At 38.7% G+C, this 17809-nt stretch overlaps 1 protein-coding gene across 4 annotated transcripts in view; it reads right to left on the reverse strand.

The window, feature by feature from the left end:
- The window catches only part of gatb (glutamyl-tRNA(Gln) amidotransferase, subunit B), a 63142-nt gene that overhangs the window by 21964 nt on the left and 23369 nt on the right, over nucleotides 1–17809 (reverse strand). For all 4 annotated transcript variants that reach the window (XM_063046474.1, XM_063046473.1, XM_063046476.1 and 1 more), the window contains 6 exons: nucleotides 11909–12022; nucleotides 11565–11649; nucleotides 9766–9810; nucleotides 7585–7774; nucleotides 6198–6331; nucleotides 3285–3363 (listed from right to left, as the gene is read on the reverse strand). In XM_063046474.1, coding sequence (XP_062902544.1) covers nucleotides 3285–3363; nucleotides 6198–6331; nucleotides 7585–7774; nucleotides 9766–9810; nucleotides 11565–11649; nucleotides 11909–12022 — 647 coding nt within the window. The remainder of the gene's footprint in view (nucleotides 1–3284; nucleotides 3364–6197; nucleotides 6332–7584; nucleotides 7775–9765; nucleotides 9811–11564; nucleotides 11650–11908; nucleotides 12023–17809) is intronic.

Below are 17809 nucleotides of genomic sequence, written 5' to 3' on the forward strand. Positions count from 1 at the left end.
CAAAGGGTGTACACAAGTAGCGAATGAACAATGCTCAAACAACGAGTGCTGGAGAGAGACTGAGGATCTGTGAAATGGCGGGAGGCTACAGCAGGGTATGCCTACACATCACTTCATTTGCATGGATTAAGCGTAGTGCTCAGCGCACGGCAAATTCAAGTTTTGCTTTTTGGAACTTCCTGGAATTTTTTTTCCCGAATATTTTCGATCCGCGGATACGGAAGGCCGACTGTACTGCAAAGAAAGCATGACAGCGCCTCTGCTTCAACAGGAGTGCAGAGGTTCAGCATGTCATTGAAAACCTTGGCAAACTTCTATAGATGTGTGGCAAAAAGTGCACTGACTGGCTGCATTACAGCCTGGTATGGGAACACCAATGCCTTTAAGTGGAAAAATCCTACAAAAGGTAGTGGATTCGGCCCAGTACATCACAGGTAAAACCCTCCTAACCATTGACCACATCTGCATGAAGCGTTGCTGTAGAAAAGCAGCATCAAGCACCACCAAGGCCATGCTCTTTTCTCGCTGCTGCCATCAGATAGACGTACAGGTGCTTCAGGACTCGCACCACCAGGTTCAAGAACAGTTACTACCCCTCAACCATCAGGTTCTTGAACAAGAGGGGATAGTTACATTCATTTATATTGTCATTTCATGCTCAATATTTATTGCTATTTATTTATATTTACATTTGCAGCTTGCTTGTAGTTAACAATTCCTGATGTCTACAGTTTACAGTTACTGTTCTACAGATTTGCTAAGTATGGCCACAGGAAAAGAATTTCAGGTAGTATGTGGTGACATATATATACTCTGATAATAAATTTTACTTTGAATGGCAAATGCAATGTAAGCATTCATTTTGAGAGGACTAGAAAACAAAATTAAGGATGTACTGGTGTAATGCTGAGGTTTTATAAGGTATTGGTTAGACGAAATCTGGGCCCCCTATTTAAGAGAGGATGTGCTGGCATTGCAAAGGATCCAACGGTAGTTTATGAGAATGATCCCAGGAATGAAAGGGTTAATATATGAGTGATAGCTCTGGGCCAGTACTCACTGAACCTTATAGAATGAAGGGGTCTCACTGAAACCTACCAAATATTGAATACCCTAGACAGTGTGGACAGGGAGACCATAAGATATAGGAGCAGAAGTAGGCCATTTGGCCCATCAAGTCTGCTCCACCATTCAATCATGGACTGATCCAATTCTTCCAGTCATCTCCACTCCCCTGCCTTCTCCCCATATCTTTTGATGCCCTGGCTAATCAAGAACCTACCTATCTCTGCCTTAAATGCACCCAATGACTTGGCCTCCACAGCCGCTCGTGGCAACAAATTCCACAGATTTACCACCCTCTAACTAAAGTAATTTCTCCACCTCTCTGTTCTAAATGGATGTCCTTCAATCCTGAAGTCGTGCTCTCTTGTCCTAGAATCCCCTACCATGGGAAATAACTTTGCCATATTTAATCTGTTCAGGCCCTTTAATATTCAAAATGTTTCTGGGAGATTCCCCCTCATTTTCCTGAACTCCAGGGAATACAGCCCAAGAGCAGCCAGGCATTCCTCATATGGTAACCCTTTCATTCCTGGAATCATTCTTGTGAATCTTCTCTGAACCCTCTCCAATGTCAGTATATCCTTTCTAAAATAAGGATCCCAAAACTGCACACAATACTCCAAGTGTGGTCTCTCGAGTGCCTTATATAAACTCAACATCACATCCCTGCTCTTATATTCTTTACCTCTAAAAACGAATGCCAACATTGCATTCACCTTCTTCACCACCGACTCAACCTGGAGGTTAACCTTTAGAGTATCCTGCACAAGGACTCCTAAGTCCCTTTGCATCTCTGCATTTTGAATTCTCTCCCCATCTAAATAGTAGTCTGCCCATTTATTTCTTCCACCAAAGTGCATGACCATACACTTTCCAACATTGTATTTCATTTGCCACTTCTTTGCCCATTCCCCTAAACTATCTAAGCCTCTCTGCAGACTCCCCGTTTCCTCAACACTACCCACTCCTCCACCTATCTTTGTATCATCAGCAAATTTAGCCACAAATCCATTAATCTCACAGTCCAAATCATTAACGTGCATTGTAAAAAGCAGCAGTCCCAACACCGACCCCTGTGGAACTCCACTGGTAACTGGCAGCCAGCCAGAATAGGATCCCTTTATTCCCACTCTCTGTTTTCTGCCAATCAACCAATGCTCCACCCATGGTAGTAACTTCCCCGTAATTCCATGGGCTCTTATCTTGCTAAGCAGCCTCATGTGCGGCACCATGTCAAAGGCCTTCTGAAAATCCAAGTATAATCTATTGCATCTCCTTTGTCTACCCTGCTTGTAATTTCCTCAAAAAACTGCAGTAGGTTAGTCAGGCAGGATTCTCCTTTCAGGAAATCACGCTGGCTTTGGCCTGTCTTCTCATGTGCCTCTAGGTACTCCGTAATTTCATACCTAGCAATCGATTCCAACAACTTCCCAACCACTGATGTCAGGCTAACAGGTCTATAGTTTCCTTTCTGCTGCCTCCCACCCTTCTCAAATAGTGGAGTAACATTTGCAATTTTCCAGACATCCGGTACAATGCCAGAGTCTATCGATTCTTGAAAAAAAGGAAATAGGAGAGGAAGTTTTTACTGGTGGAAGAATCTAGGACCAAAGGGCACAGCTTCAGGATTGAAGGACATCCCTTTAGAACAGAAATGAAGAGGGATTTCTTTAGCCTGAGGATGGTGAATCTTTGGAATTTGTTGTCGCAGATGGCTGTGGTGGCCAAGTCATTGGGTATACTTAAAGCAACACACATCAAAGTTGCTGGTGTGTTGCTTGAATTTCCAGCATCTGCAGAATTCCTGTTGTTTGGGTATACTTAAAGCTGAGTTTAATAAGTTCTTTATTAGTAAGGGTGTCAAGGATTATGAAGAGAAGGCAGGAGAATGGAGTTGACAGGGAAAGAACATCAGCTATGATCGAATGATGAAGCAGACTCGATTAGCAAGTGGCTTAATTTGGCTCCTTTGTCTTATAAGAATAGGTTGAGTGAACTTGGCCTTTTCTCCTTGGAGCAACAGAAGATGAGAGGTGACCTGATAGAGGTGTACAAGATGATGAGAGTCATTGATCGGGTGGATAGCCAGAGGCTTTTTCCTGAGGGCTGAAATGGCTAACACGAGAGGGAATAGTTTTAAGGTGCTTGGAAGCAGGTACAAGAGCCTAATAGCCTCTGCTTGGTTACCAACCAATCACAATGCAGAAATTAATATTTACTTGCTTTGCTGCAGATGAAGATATAGATCCAGTTTCCAAGAGATTAAGTATTTCTGACATATCGGTGGGCCTAATGGGACTGAAATATAACAGATGGAAATTAAATGTTGAAAGTTGCAAATTAAAATTAACAGCATACAAAACAAACTCTACATTTTCTAAATAGCAAAACTGTAAAATTTAGTAACTTAATCCTTTACACCATTTGGGCTGCTGGCTTATCAATGTCTCATTTAGATTAAAGTTATACAGTGAACATACAACAGTCCAGGCACTTCAGCCCATGATATGCCACCCTATGTAAACCATGATCAATTTAACCATTCCCACCTACAGAACTAATATCCCCATTTTTCTTATATCCATGTGTCTATCTTAGAGTCTCTTCACTGTCCCTAATTGTATCAGCCTCTATCACCAACCCAGCAGTATGTTCCAGGCACCTACACGCTATAAAAAATACAAAAAATTTTTTTAAAAAATTGACATCTCCCCAAAACACTCGGGGGGGGGGGGAGGAGAGAGGGGTAGACACTGCCTTTTATACTAACATATACCTCTATCAAGTTGCCACTCACGCTACAGAGAAAAGCCCTAGCTTGGTCAACCTTACCTCAAACCATGTTGTCTAATCCAGGCAGTATCCCAGTAAATCTCTGCACCCTCTCTAAAGCTTCCACATCCTTCCTACAATGAGGTGACTAGAACTGAACACAATACTCTTCAGGTTATTCCTCACTTTTCCCATATTCAATTTCCTTCTTGCTCTAAATCTGTCTTTTATTTTTATAGACAAGGAAAATTTTATCTAAACTATCATCTCCTTTTACAGCATTTGAATTTTCCCAAATCATTTTCTGTAAATATTCAGATTTATTTATCACAGTAAATATATAGTGAACAACCAAAACAACCCAAGGAAGTGGTGGGGCACCCCTCACATGTCAATACACAGTCCAGCACCAACATAACATGCCCACCATGTTTGCAGAACACACAATCAAAGACAACAACAAAACAACACACACAAAACGCTGGAGGAACACAACTCTGCATACTCATACTTCCAAATATCTCCTCCTTTTCCTAAGTTGAAGTTCTCTCTTCACAATAACAACAGAACACTTAATCAGAACCAGCCAGTATCAACCCTTCTGCTTTTGCCTACCTCTTTTCTCAACATCAAGACGCTCACTTCTAGCAAGTCAGCTTTAACTACAACACGATCTCATCACCAAACTCTTTCCCCCATGACCCTTTCCTCTGGTGTCCTTTTCTAAAAATACTTGGACAGATTCCCTCTTTCCAAGTAAGAAATAATCTGAGACACTGAAAACATGGAAAGAATTTGTGCCCATGTATAATAATTGGGAAGAAATTTCCCCATCTTAAAAAATAAAGTTTACAGCAACCCCTTAATTTGAGCTCTATAGGGATCATTTTATTAGAACTATTCTTCAGAAAGTTGCTATATAGCTGCCTTCTCTCACCATATGATCTTGAATGGGGTGAAGGATTAAATGAAACAAACTATAAAGCACACACAGTAGAACAGAACTACAGTATTTGTGGGGGAAAATTGAAGCCCACATGAAGGGCAACTCATGTGGCATTTCTTGCAGATTGAGTACAATATGCCACGTATTTAGTTAGAAACTATGAGAGCATTCTGACTTTGTTTTATGATCTATGCTGAGATGTTGTAAATTAACAAATATAAACATTTAATAGTAATCGATGTATGCATATTTTATACTCATTAAGTCTGCATTATACTAAAAGCATTAAATTGATAGCAAATTTCTCAAATTAGCTGCATAATCTGAAGCATTTTCAATATTTTGTTTCTGACAAGGTCTCCAGGCCAGTGACAACTTCTAAAATCGACATTATGAAGAACACTTAAAATATACATTTTATCTAATGTTCTGACATAGATCCTGCCTGACATGCTAAATATCTTCAATATTTAATGCTCCTAGTATCTTTGATTTTAAAATTTTCTAAACCTGTATCACATTGCACAGTGAAACACATACATCTTTCTACACTACTAATATTGGTTGCAGAAAAACAAACAGAAAATGATAGAAATAATCAGGTCAAACACCATCTGTGGAGAGAGAGAAAAACAGGAAAGAACAAAGAATTAACATTTCGGTCAATTACTTCTGATTTCCAGTATCTGCAGTGTTGTGTTTTGCAACTTCTGCTTTTTCAGAAGCTTTTTAAAAAATACTTAAAACAGATTTATTTAATATCTGCAACAAAATTGTCTTTAAATCACTTCTTTAACAAGTTAGGCACAAAATCATATTTAATATGCCCTGATCCATCAGTTGAGTTTAGAAATCCAGTTTATCCATCCTCCATGGCATCAACCACCTTACCTTCATAACCTCTGTCTAAATCTCCACATTCATAAGCTCCACTCTCTGCTAACGGACATCATCCACTTCACCTACTCTATGAAAGATGCTAAATGGTCCATTATGATCACAATGTCCTGGAATCCCAGCCCAAATCAAGGCCAGCTTAACATATGACTCATCCCATCCACCCAGTTTATAAATCACATTCTAGCTTATTTTAACCATTTTCCACATCTAATCTACTCTTCAAAATAGGTTTAGATACTTTCCAGCACCTTTATATTACTACTTTATTCAATTGCAGAGTATTCTGTGGAAATAATTTCATTTAATGCTTGTTGTAAATGTAGCAATTACTAGAATAAAATGCAAAGGATATAGATTAATATTTTCAAGCCATCCACCATATGAATGATAACCCAAGACTGACAGATTAACGTTTACATTGGCAGATGTTCAACAATGCCCTTCCAACAGAGTTAAAAAAGTATTTCAAAATAAAATGTAGTTCAAGTTGTCTACAGAAAACCATATGGCTCACCTTTGGTTTACTCTGAGATTATCTTGTTTTAGTAGTGCCAGGAAATCATTAATTACCCAACCTATTACCTTCTTTGGACAGGCTTGAGTCTGTTCTACAACACTTTCAAAAAATTGCACAAGTCCATCTTCATTCTGCAAAATAAAATGACAATAACCATAAAGCCGCAAACGATATTCCCCCATATTAATTGCTTTCCCACAATATTTTCCCATCAATCTTTCTTCCACTGAAGCCCACAAGGAAATCTTCTAAACATAAAGCGGGTACTAATAATTCCAAGATTCAATGCCATGTTTGCTTAAGCAAATTAAGCATCTCTTGCATTTTAAATTAGAAGTCAACCACTCAGTCTAATGATGGCTATGAATGGTCTGCATGGCCATGTTCCAACTGAGCTATTGGGAAGCCTTCCATTTCTCTGCTTATTTTAAAAAGAAACATACTCCATAGAATAAGATCATTGCAACATAAATGTTGATAGCAATAAATGTGGCAGGTGCAACTGAAAAAAATTAAAGATTTTCTATTTTCATCACTGAATTGATAAATTGTTCAGCATTTTCATCTTTGAGTTGATAAGAACCGAATACAAAACACACATCGGTATAATGAACATTCTCATGAAAAAGCACGCTCAGTATTTTTATTATAATAATGAGATATTTGGGTATAAAATAGAAGGGACCATCAGCAAATCATACTTATAATTAAAAAAAAACTAATTGAGCAAAATACTTCAATGGAAAACTCCTACCTGCCCTCACCAGTAACTAGCAATACAGTTTTAAAAAGCATTCTTTAGTTGATTTATAAAGTTCAGAATTTCAATTTACCATAATCCAAAAATAGATCATTTTAATAATTTTAAGTGTCAATGATCAAAGTGACAAAAATAAGAGCTAACAATATTATTTATTTATTACAAACAGGATCTGAGGTTACTCCAGATATGCCAACTAATGAACTTAAAAATAATTGGAGAAAATGTCATGTTTCAGAAAGTAAAAAGATTAATAAAAGGAATCAGATACAGTACTGTGTAAAAGTCTTTTCAGTTACTAAATAACACTTAATACTACTGAGCTATGATACTACTGAGCTTAATACTACAAAGCTATGTACTCTTATTTCTGTGTCTCAACCACCTTTCTATTTTAGTATACAGTACTGTGCAAAAGTCTTGGGCACTATATATATATGTGTATATATATATATATATATATATATATATATATACACACACACATATATGTATGTGTGTGTGTGTGTGTGTGTGTGTGTGTGTATATATACATATGTGTGTGTGTATATATATATATGTGCCAAGACTTTTGCGTAGTACTGTATTATATTGCAAGGTTCAACATCAATTCCACTTACTTACCACCAAAGTGACACTGTGTTCAATAAGAATATCGTACTTTTCCACCAATCTTGTTCTTTTTGCATTAGGTAGCTCAGGCAGCTGTTCACGAATACGGTCAATATTCACCACTTGTTGTGGATTCTCGTGATCAGGGAGAGTTTCATTGCCATAAATAATCAATGGAGGCAAATTTGGCTCTGGCATAAACCTTAAACATTTTTAAAGCATCTGTAAATTTAAAACTCTGGATTCATTTCCAACTGTCTTGATTTAAACTAAAATATTAAATGAGAGGCTGAGAAAATCACAATTTACACAATTTAATTTGTCCATTCCTACAAATATTAAATTGAAACACCACTACATTATATTGTATTTTATTACTATTTCCCCACCTCATTAGTATTTATACTATAACTTTTTATTTAACAATGTGAAAACAAATATATGCACACTGATTAATTCAACCATTTTATTTCAAAGAATCTATGATTAAAAAATAGAATATTGTATTTTATGAAATCAAATGTACCCAAAGATTGCTTGCTGGAAAGCAACTTAATCTGACAGGAAAATTCGACTAACAAGTCAACAATGCCTCACACGTATTATGCAATGTCGCAAGTTGAGTTTAAATTAGACAGTAAGCACTTCATATATTGTTCACCAAAATAATAACAGTCCAGGATAAATAATGCACTAAATCAGTTTACCAATAAACCAAATTACTAACAATAATTTATACTACCACCAGCTGATCTTTTGGTTACTTTTTCTGTTATATCCAATTTTCATGGCTATTGCAAAACTTTATTGGTGCTGGAGCTTTATTATAATTTTATATAGAAACAACCATTTTATAATAACTTTTCACTATTATAATCACAGTAGATTCATAAAATTTATATCCTGTAGCTGGTAATGAAAGAAAACATTAAACGTGAGAAAATGAAGCTTTTCCATCTATTATTTGCACCTATTTTATTTTTAAACACAAAATTTACAATTTCATTTTCTGTAACAGATTATCTTAAATTTCAGCAATTGATTTCTTTTCATAAAATAATTTTTATAAATGTTTGTTCAAAATTCTTATCAAGATACATGAATAACAGTACTCAAAGACAGTAGATAAAATATAAATGAGCAAATGTTTACAGAAAAATATCAACTCATTTTGAATTGGAAAAAACATTGAAATAGAAGAATGTTCTCTTTCAAATGACCCTCAAAATTTATATCAAGAGTCTTGTCATCTTCAGAAGTTTTCTGATGACTCTGCCATAGCTGGATGCATCAGCAAGGGAGATGAGGCTGAGTACAGGGCTATGATAGGAAACTTTGTCACATGGTGTGAGTGGAATTATCTGCAGCTTAATGTGAAAAAGACTAAGGAGCTGAGACTAAGGTGGTAGACCTGAGGAGGGCTAAGGCACCGGTGACCCTGTTTCCATCCAGGGGTCAGTGTGGACATGGTGGAGGATTACAAATACCTGGGGATATGAATTGACAATAAACTGGACTGGTCAAAGAACACTGAGGCTGTCTACAAGAAGAGTCAGAGCCGTCTATATTTCCTGAGGAGACTGAGGTCCTTTAACATCTGTCAGATGATGCTGAGGATGTTCTATGAGTCTGTGGTTGCCAGTGCGATCATGTTTGCTGTTGTGTGCTGGGGCAGCAGGCTGAGGGTAGCAGACACCAACAGAATCAACAAACTCATTTGTAAGGCCAGTGATGTTGTGGGGATGAAACTGGACTCTCTGACGGTGGTGTCTGAAAAGAGGATGCTGTCCAAGTTGCATGCCATCTTGGACAATGTCTCCCATCCACTACATAATGGACTGGTTGGGCACAGGAGTACATTCAGCCAGAGACTCATTCCACCGAGATGCAACACTGAGCGTCATAGGAAGTCATTCCTGCCTGTGGCCATCAAACTTTACAACTTCTCCCTTGGAGGGTCAGACACCCTGAACCAATAGGCTGGTCCTGGACTTATTTCCTGGCATAATTTACATATTACTATTTAATTATTTATGGTTTTATTACTATTTAATTATTTATGGTTTTATTACTATTTAATTATTTATGGTGCAACTGTAACGAAAACCAATTTCCCTTGGGATCAATAAAGTATGACTATTACTATAAACAGTGGTGGTAATATCAAGTACATTTTCTCCAATGCATAATTACCTGTAGTCTTGCTTTCCTTCTTTGTCTCTCATAGATACGGTCTGTCTGAAAATAAATTAACATTGTTTTAAGAAATTTATTCTAGAAATAAGTGCAAATTCTACTTCTGCAGATCCAATGCATCAGGAACACTTTAAAGTCTCTCTAAGTTCACTACAATCAATCCACATGGTCTTCTCGTTCACTTCTTTCCTTGAAAAATGCAACAATATTCCATGCAAGTAGATTCAAATCTCAAATTATTTTACAGGATTAACCAAGGATTATGCAATTTATTTCTTAAGAATAAATAATACACCACTTATGGCGGGAGGAGAAGATGGTGGCGCGACGCAGCGCGCGCAGCTCTCCGGTGAAATGATATCGTATCTGTTAAATAGGGGCCGTGGACAATTCTGATTTGATGGAGACAGCCGTGAGAAGCACAGAGGAACATCTGGAGAAATTTCTGAAATGCCAGTTCATTGCTGCTGCTACTGTGCGATCGAGAATCTCCGGAGGGAAGGCCCCAAAATCCCCGGCTTTGCCTGCTGCTGGTGACCAAGGCTGAGGTCAAAGTGTTCGGATAGAGATAGTGCTCGGTACTCGGTGTTGGAGAGCTGATCAGAGCTCGAAGTTTTCGGACGACTCAGAGTCGGACTGTGGTCGGGCATGGCAGGGACAGTTTTTCTTCCTTCTCCCGTCTGCGTGAGATGTGGGACTTTCAAGAGACTTTGAACTTTTTTACTGTGCCATGGCCTGTTCTTCCTCAAGTTATGGTATTGTTACACTGTTGTAACTATATGCTATAATTATGTGGTTTTTGTTAAGTTTTTCAGTCTTGGTCTGTCCCGTGTTTCTGTGATATCACACCGGAGGAATATTGTATCATTTCTTAATGCATGCATTACGAAATGACAATAAGAGGACTGCGTGTCCTCATAATCTAATCTAATGTGACAAGTATTGTTGCTAGATACAGAATATTCAGTTCCCACAATCCCTCAACAACATTAAACATTCAGGGGTCTCGTCCTGAAACACTGACTGTACTTTTTTTTCCCCCATAGATGCGGCCTGGCCTGTCGAGTTGCTCCGGCATTTTGTGTGTGTTGACTAAACATGCAAGTTTTAGCTTCTAAGACAGAAGATTTAATTATGAAATGCTCTTAAGACACAGAAAGCGAAAAATATATGAAAACAAAAATAGGTGCAATAGTTTAATTGAAATTTTAAATTTAAATTTCACTTGTGCAGCGGATCTAAATCCTCTGTATATCTTTGACTATATGTATCCTGTGAGTACTAGTAGTCAGACATGGATGGCATGATTGATCATGAAGTGTTTTGGAAGGATCAGGAAGAACAAGTGTATAGTTTGTCATTTTAGGCAAGCCAGTATTGTTACTTTCAGCCAATCTGAAATTATTCAAAATACAGAGTTTCAAAGAGATTGATTTGATACTCTATTCTTACATATTTGAGGGTCCTAGCTGAAGATGACGACTTCGGAAATGATTGTGTTTGCTCTTCATATTTTATGCACTTCCAGTGGTATGAGTAATCTCTTAGTGGGAGAGTACACGAGTTGCTTTATCATTCCCTAGCTCAAAGATGCGGAAAGAAAGACGTATTGAGCGTTCTACAAAGGCAGGGAGCTAGCCAACACAATACAGAAAAATGATAAAAGCTGTAACATTTCTGTTCTGTAAGGCTTAGCAACACAGAAAATTAATACACTGTGCCTAAAGGAAATATAGTTCAACATTCCAATTCTCCTATTCTTTTGAGGAATACACAAGTCCAAAATTCGTTCTTACCCTGATTTATAATCAAATGCTCTTGTTTCATTTAATATTTTCCCTCCATTCTCCAGAACTTTAATCTGCCTCTGAATTTCATAATCTGTTATAAGGAGAATTATATTGTATTACAATCAATTACAGCAATGGTTCCTCTCAATAAATCAAATATTATTGTTCAAGATGGATTCCAAGTAAATGTTTTCAAAACAATTATTTACACATGAAGTTCTGGTCATACTAATATTGATACAAGTGGAGTTATGGACCAAACTGGAAACTTGCAAAGAGGAAAAAAAAAAGCTTCAAAGTACCAAGCAGTTAAAAATATAAATTAGAACAGATGGAGAATGTTCACAGACCGATTGCTCTTGCCAGAAATCGGGCACTGTTAATATTTTTCACTTCAGCTCTCACGCCATATGGTTCCCCAGGTCGATGTACTGAAATATTGGCATCCACTCTTAACTGTCCCTCTATACAAATGAAAGTGAGAAACAACTACAGTTTATTAAAGTGAAACGCATACAACCTGCATATGGCTCCAGGATAGAGATTTTGTTAAGTGCACATAGATTTAAATTATAACATCACTGCATTACAAAACTTACACATGAAAGAATTAAAATAATTTCATTCAAATTGTAATGCAAAAGGAGGAAATTACATCATACATTTCATTTTTATGGAAGATATTCTGATTTAACTTGCAGGATATTATTTTTTCTGAATATTATACAGCATTATGGTGAAAAATTAACTGCAACAGCTGAATGCTAAGCATTTTCAGAACGTTACATTTGCAGCACCCTCAGTACACTGCTTTTGAATGAAGTCACTTTTCCGTGCTAGATTAAAGAAACTGCAAGTCATCAGTAAATTGAAATTATTTTACTCTTAGAAAAAGCGCCATTTTCAATTTATTAAATCGACATATAACTTTCAAATTCAGAATTTTAATGTAGGGATAAAATTACATGTCAAAGTAGAATTTTGCTTAACATTTATAAAAGCAGATTGTCCAGAGCCCTCAACCGTATCTCCTCCATCTCACACACGTCTGCTCTTACCCCATCCTACCAGATATAGGGTTCCTCTTGTCCTCACCCAGCGCCCCACCAACCTCCACGTCCAGCACCTAATTCTCCGAAACTTCCACCACCTTCAAAGGGATCTCACCACCAAGCACATCTTTCCCTTCCCCCACTTTCTGCAGGTATCGTTCCCTACGCAACTCCCTTGTCCATTCATCCTTCCCCACTGATCTCCCTCCTAGCATTCATCCTTGCATGCAGAACAAGTGCTACACCTGCCCCTACACCTCCTCTCTCACTACCATTCAGGGCCCCAAACAGTCCTTCCAGGTGAGGCAACACTTCACCTGTGAGTCTGTTGGGGTCATTTACTATGTTCGGTGCTCCCAGTATGGCCTCTTGTACGTCGATGAGACCTGACATAGCTTGGGAGACTGCTTTGCCGAGCATCTATGCTCCATCCACCAGAACAAGCCGGATCTTTCTGTGGCCACCCACTTTAATTCCACTCCCCATTCTCACATGTCCATCCATGGCCTCCTCCACCTTCATGATGAAGCTACACTCAGGTTAGAGGAACAACACCTCATATTCCATTTGGGTAGCCTCAAACCTGATGGCATGAACATTGATTTCTCAAACTTCTGGTAATGCACCCCAAGCTCCACCTCCCTTCTCAATTTCCCATCACCTTTTCCCTCTCACACCTCATCTCCTTGGCTGCCCATCATCTCCCTCTGGTGCTCCTTCCCCCTTTTTCTTTCTTTCATGGCCTTCTGTCTCTTTCACCAATCAACCCCAGCTCCTTACTTCATCCCTCCCCCTCCAAGTTTCACCTCTCACCTGGTGGTTCTCTCTCCCCTCCCCCCACCTTTAAAATCTACTCCTCAGCATTTTTTTTCCAACCCTGCCAAAGGGTTTTGGCCCGAAACATCGACTGTACTCTTTTCCATAGATGCTGCCTGGTCTGCTAAGTTCTTCCAGCATCTTGTGTGTGTTGCTCAGATTTCCAGCATCTGTAGATCTTCTCATTTGTCCAGAGTTTTCTGCTGTGAGAAGACAGTTCAGCAGGCAGCTCCACCAGAACCGGTAGCTTTTATCTACATAACTAAGTGGGAATATGGGACTTAAGCAGAGGTCAAGGTTCTAAATTTCCATTCAGCCCAATTACTTCCCTCTGTACATCCACACTCTATAGGTATACTTCTTGCAGAGTTTAGTGAAAATGTGCAAAGAACTGGAGAGTGACTAATGTGGTACCATTGTTTAAAAAGGATAGCAAAAACAAGCCAGGCAACTACAGGTCTGCAAGTTTTACATCAGTGGTGGCTAAATTGTAATTTACACATTTTCAAAAAATACTTTCACAAATTTACCACCAGAGATAGCAAGACCTTTGTTCTAAAAGGCCCACTCATTTCAACTGGAGGAAAGAACTACAAATAAATGCGTGGTCAATTCTTTTATTATTTAAGTTAAAGGAGTTCAGCAGGGAGGAGAGGCAGTAGAGGCCTTAAAAATGCATTAAGGTATACAAATCCCCGGCCCGGACCTAGTACATTCTTGGACCTTGCAGGAAGGTAGGGAAGAAATTGTGGACACCCTTGCAGAGATTGTTGCTTCATCTCTGGCCAAAGGCAAGGCTCTGAAGAACTGGAGAGTGACTAATGTGGTACCATTGTTTAAAAAGGATAGCAAAAACAAGCCAGGCAACTACAGGTCTGCAAGTTTTACATCAGTGGTGGCTAAATTGTTGGAGAGAATTCTGAGGAACAAGGCCAACCAACATTTGGAGAAATGGTCTGATTTGAGACAGTCAGCATGGCTTTGTGCATATGATGTGTCTGAAATATCTTGGGAGTTCAAGGAGGTAACCAAAAGGGCAGATTGAGAGTAAGGAAGTGGATGTTGCCTATATGGACTGTAGGAAGGGCTTTGATAATGTCCCCAATGACAGGCTAGTCTGGAAGGTTAGATCACATGGGATCCAGGGGGGAGATAGTAGACCAGATTCATAATTGTAATTTATAAACAATTTGGATGTGAATATACAAGGGCATGGTAAGTAAGTCTGAATGTGATACTAAACTAGGAGATGCAGTTAACAGTGTAGAAGGGTATGAAAAATTACAGGGTGTGTGGGCTGAGGGTTGGCAAATTGCTATACTATATTATATATAACAACAACAAGCGGGGGAACATGGGGAGTATTATGGAACAGACGGACTGAGCAATACAAGTGCATTATTCAAGAGCACAGAAAAGATTTACTAGGTTGTTGCCTGGACAAGAGAGCCTGAGTTACATGAAGACATTGCATAGACAAGGATTATTTTCCCTGAATCATAGGAGATTAAGGGGTGACCTGATAAGGGTTTAAGATGGCGCTACCAAAGATGTGCGACAGCTTACTTGCAGTTTGAAAGGTCAGAAATTCAACTAAAAACATTACTCATAACATCTTTTCTGAAGAAAATTTGGTGAACTATCACCACGGACAGTGAGGAGGCAGGGAGAGGGGAGGCTGGTTTGGCGTATGAGCTGTGCTGAGGCATTCCAAGGCACAACGTGTTTGAGCTGCCAGGGACACATACAGAGTTCATATTGCTGCTGGGGATGGAGTGAGTGATTTGGAGAGGAGTCAATGTGGAAGAGCTTCAAAGCCCAGCCACTTAACCTGGGTGTGAGGTTGGATTGCTCCAAGCAGCAAGCCGATTTGGTGAGATCAAGAATGGCTTCAGACAGAGCGGCCCAGACTTATTGAGGCACCAGAATCCAGGTCCTAGAACGTGGCACTACTCGATGCTTGGACAATTTAAATGTCAGCACAGATAGACTGGAAGCCCGAGTGTCAGGTACGGAGGCAAGGTTCAGGCTGATTCCACTCACTTTCCCGCGAATGTTTATTCCTTTCTCTGTAGCACCGAGGCTGTAAACTGATCCAAATGCTGTGCGTTTCTGCCCAACTGCTGTGATAAACTGGGGACTGAGGCTTTGGGCCTGCTCTGGGAGCGGATCTGGGACTCAGTCTGGTTTGGGATGCTGTTGGCTTGTTTCTATTGTTAGCATGCTGTGTGCTTTTTCCCTTTCTGTCTTCCTCTGCGCAGTGGTTTTTGGTCTTTTTTTTAAAAATTGGGTTATTTGGGTCTCTTATTTTGTGCCTGCCTGTAAGCAGACAAATTTCAAGATGTACAATTTGTACATTCTTTGATAATAAATGTGCTTTGAATCTTTGAAGGTACACAAAATCACGAGGGAGCACAGACAGGATGAAAACACATCGTCTGGTTCTCTGGGACAGGGGTGTTAAAAACAAGAGGACATACGGTTAAGATCAGCAATGAGAGATTTTAAAAAGGGACATCAGGGAAAACTTTTTCACACAAAAGATTGTGTGTAATTGGAATGAGCTGCCAGAAATAGTGGTTGAGGTGAGCTCGCTAGCAACATTTAAAAGCCATCTACCTAAGTAATGGATAGGAGAGGTTTAGAGGGTTGCAGGCTAAATGAGGGTTGATGGGACCAGCTAGCTGGCCAACACAGTCAGCATGGATAATCTGGGTTGAATGGTCTCATTCCACATTGTTATGATTCTGTAAATGCTGCTTTGAGCATTAATTTTTAAAAAAACTAAACTATTAACAAATATTCATAACCTTAAATTGTGAGCTTTTGAGTATAAATTTCAGAAACAAATACTTAACCCTAAAGACAATTTACATTGCCTGTACAACCCAATTCTTGTCTGAAAGCTTTACTGTCTTCGTCCCTGTTAAATTAGCAGCATTAACTCTTTATTGAAGATGGATACAGAACTATTCATTGGTAGTATAACCATATCCTCTGCCTCCTCTAAATGATCTCCCCTGCAACACCCAATTGCACCCATCCTTCACACATGTAATACCTGTGAAAGTATCTGCTCTATTTTCATGCGATCTCTTTACCAAACTTCTGCAGCACTATGTTTAGGAATTATGAATCCAAGATTTATCAATAGTCAAAAAGTAAAATGCTGCAAATGTTGGAAGTTTTAAATAAAAACAGAAAATAATCAAATGCTCATAGGGCAGGGAATGCCTATGTAGAAAGATAACATTTCATTAGAACTAGTATATCAAAACTATTGTTACTTTAACAATTTCCTGACTTTTTAAAAAAAATCAAGCTGCTTTTTCTGTTGCATTTTAATTTCTGTAATAGGGTCCAATTATAGATACCTACCTCACTAAATTCCATCTATGTTGTTGCTGTTCCTTTTCATTCCTTGTGGTGCATCAGGTGGCATTTTTGTTGTTTCCATAGCATTTTACTTTTTTTTTAAAAAAGGAGGCCAAGTTGCTAGCTTAACACTCAACCCAGCAAGAATGGAAAGCATGAGATGAGCCGGCCATATTTGAACTAGGGACCATTTGCCTCGAAGTCCGGTACTGATGTCATTGCACCACTGGACAGATACAAAGTCCATCTATGGATGATCTTAATTTGCCCCCGTGTGGAATGCTTTTCATCTGTATACTAACCATCCCTTCTTTGAAGATACCCCTTTGCTCAGTTCCTGTTTTATCTGCCAATATTTTGATTCTATTTAATCTGAAACAAATTCTTTCAACTCACTGAAATTAACACCTTTCAATTGTATGATCTTTGTATTTGACCTTCATCATTTTCCTAAACTGCAGTTTTAATGATTTTTTAGTTATTCTTTCCCAATTACTCTCCTACAAAAATGTACACCAATTTCCCACTTCATTCTTTTGAATTAAATTGTGTGGGGTTCCGGTGATGTCACTGTCCAAATGGCAGCTTAAATCAATAGCTCCTCTGGAAAAATGCACATTTTTCCCCATTAATCTATCAAATACAAGATCTTTCAAAAATATCTGAATTGATAAGGGGGGCAAGAATGGGGAAAAAGAATGGAGATAAAAAAAAGCATCACTGGGGAGCCTATGGAAGGGAGACATACAACCAGTGGCTCTCCTACACGTGCGCATGGTGGCGAAGCTGACGCTGGGCTTCGTTCAGGCGAAGCAGCAAATATGATGAAGATCCTGGAAGAGATAAGGGAAGTCCAAAAAGATATAAAATGGCAACTAAATGATACAAAGTCAGAGCTTGCCAACATCAATCAGAAAATAGTGGTGGCAGAGACACGAACTGAGGTGGAAGATCGTGTGCAAAACGTGGAACAGATACTAAGTAAGACGATAAAAATATTAAATCAAC

Source organism: Mobula hypostoma, chromosome 4 (genome assembly GCF_963921235.1).
Source record: "Mobula hypostoma chromosome 4, sMobHyp1.1, whole genome shotgun sequence".
In the NCBI taxonomy this organism is placed as follows: domain Eukaryota; kingdom Metazoa; phylum Chordata; class Chondrichthyes; order Myliobatiformes; family Myliobatidae; genus Mobula; species Mobula hypostoma.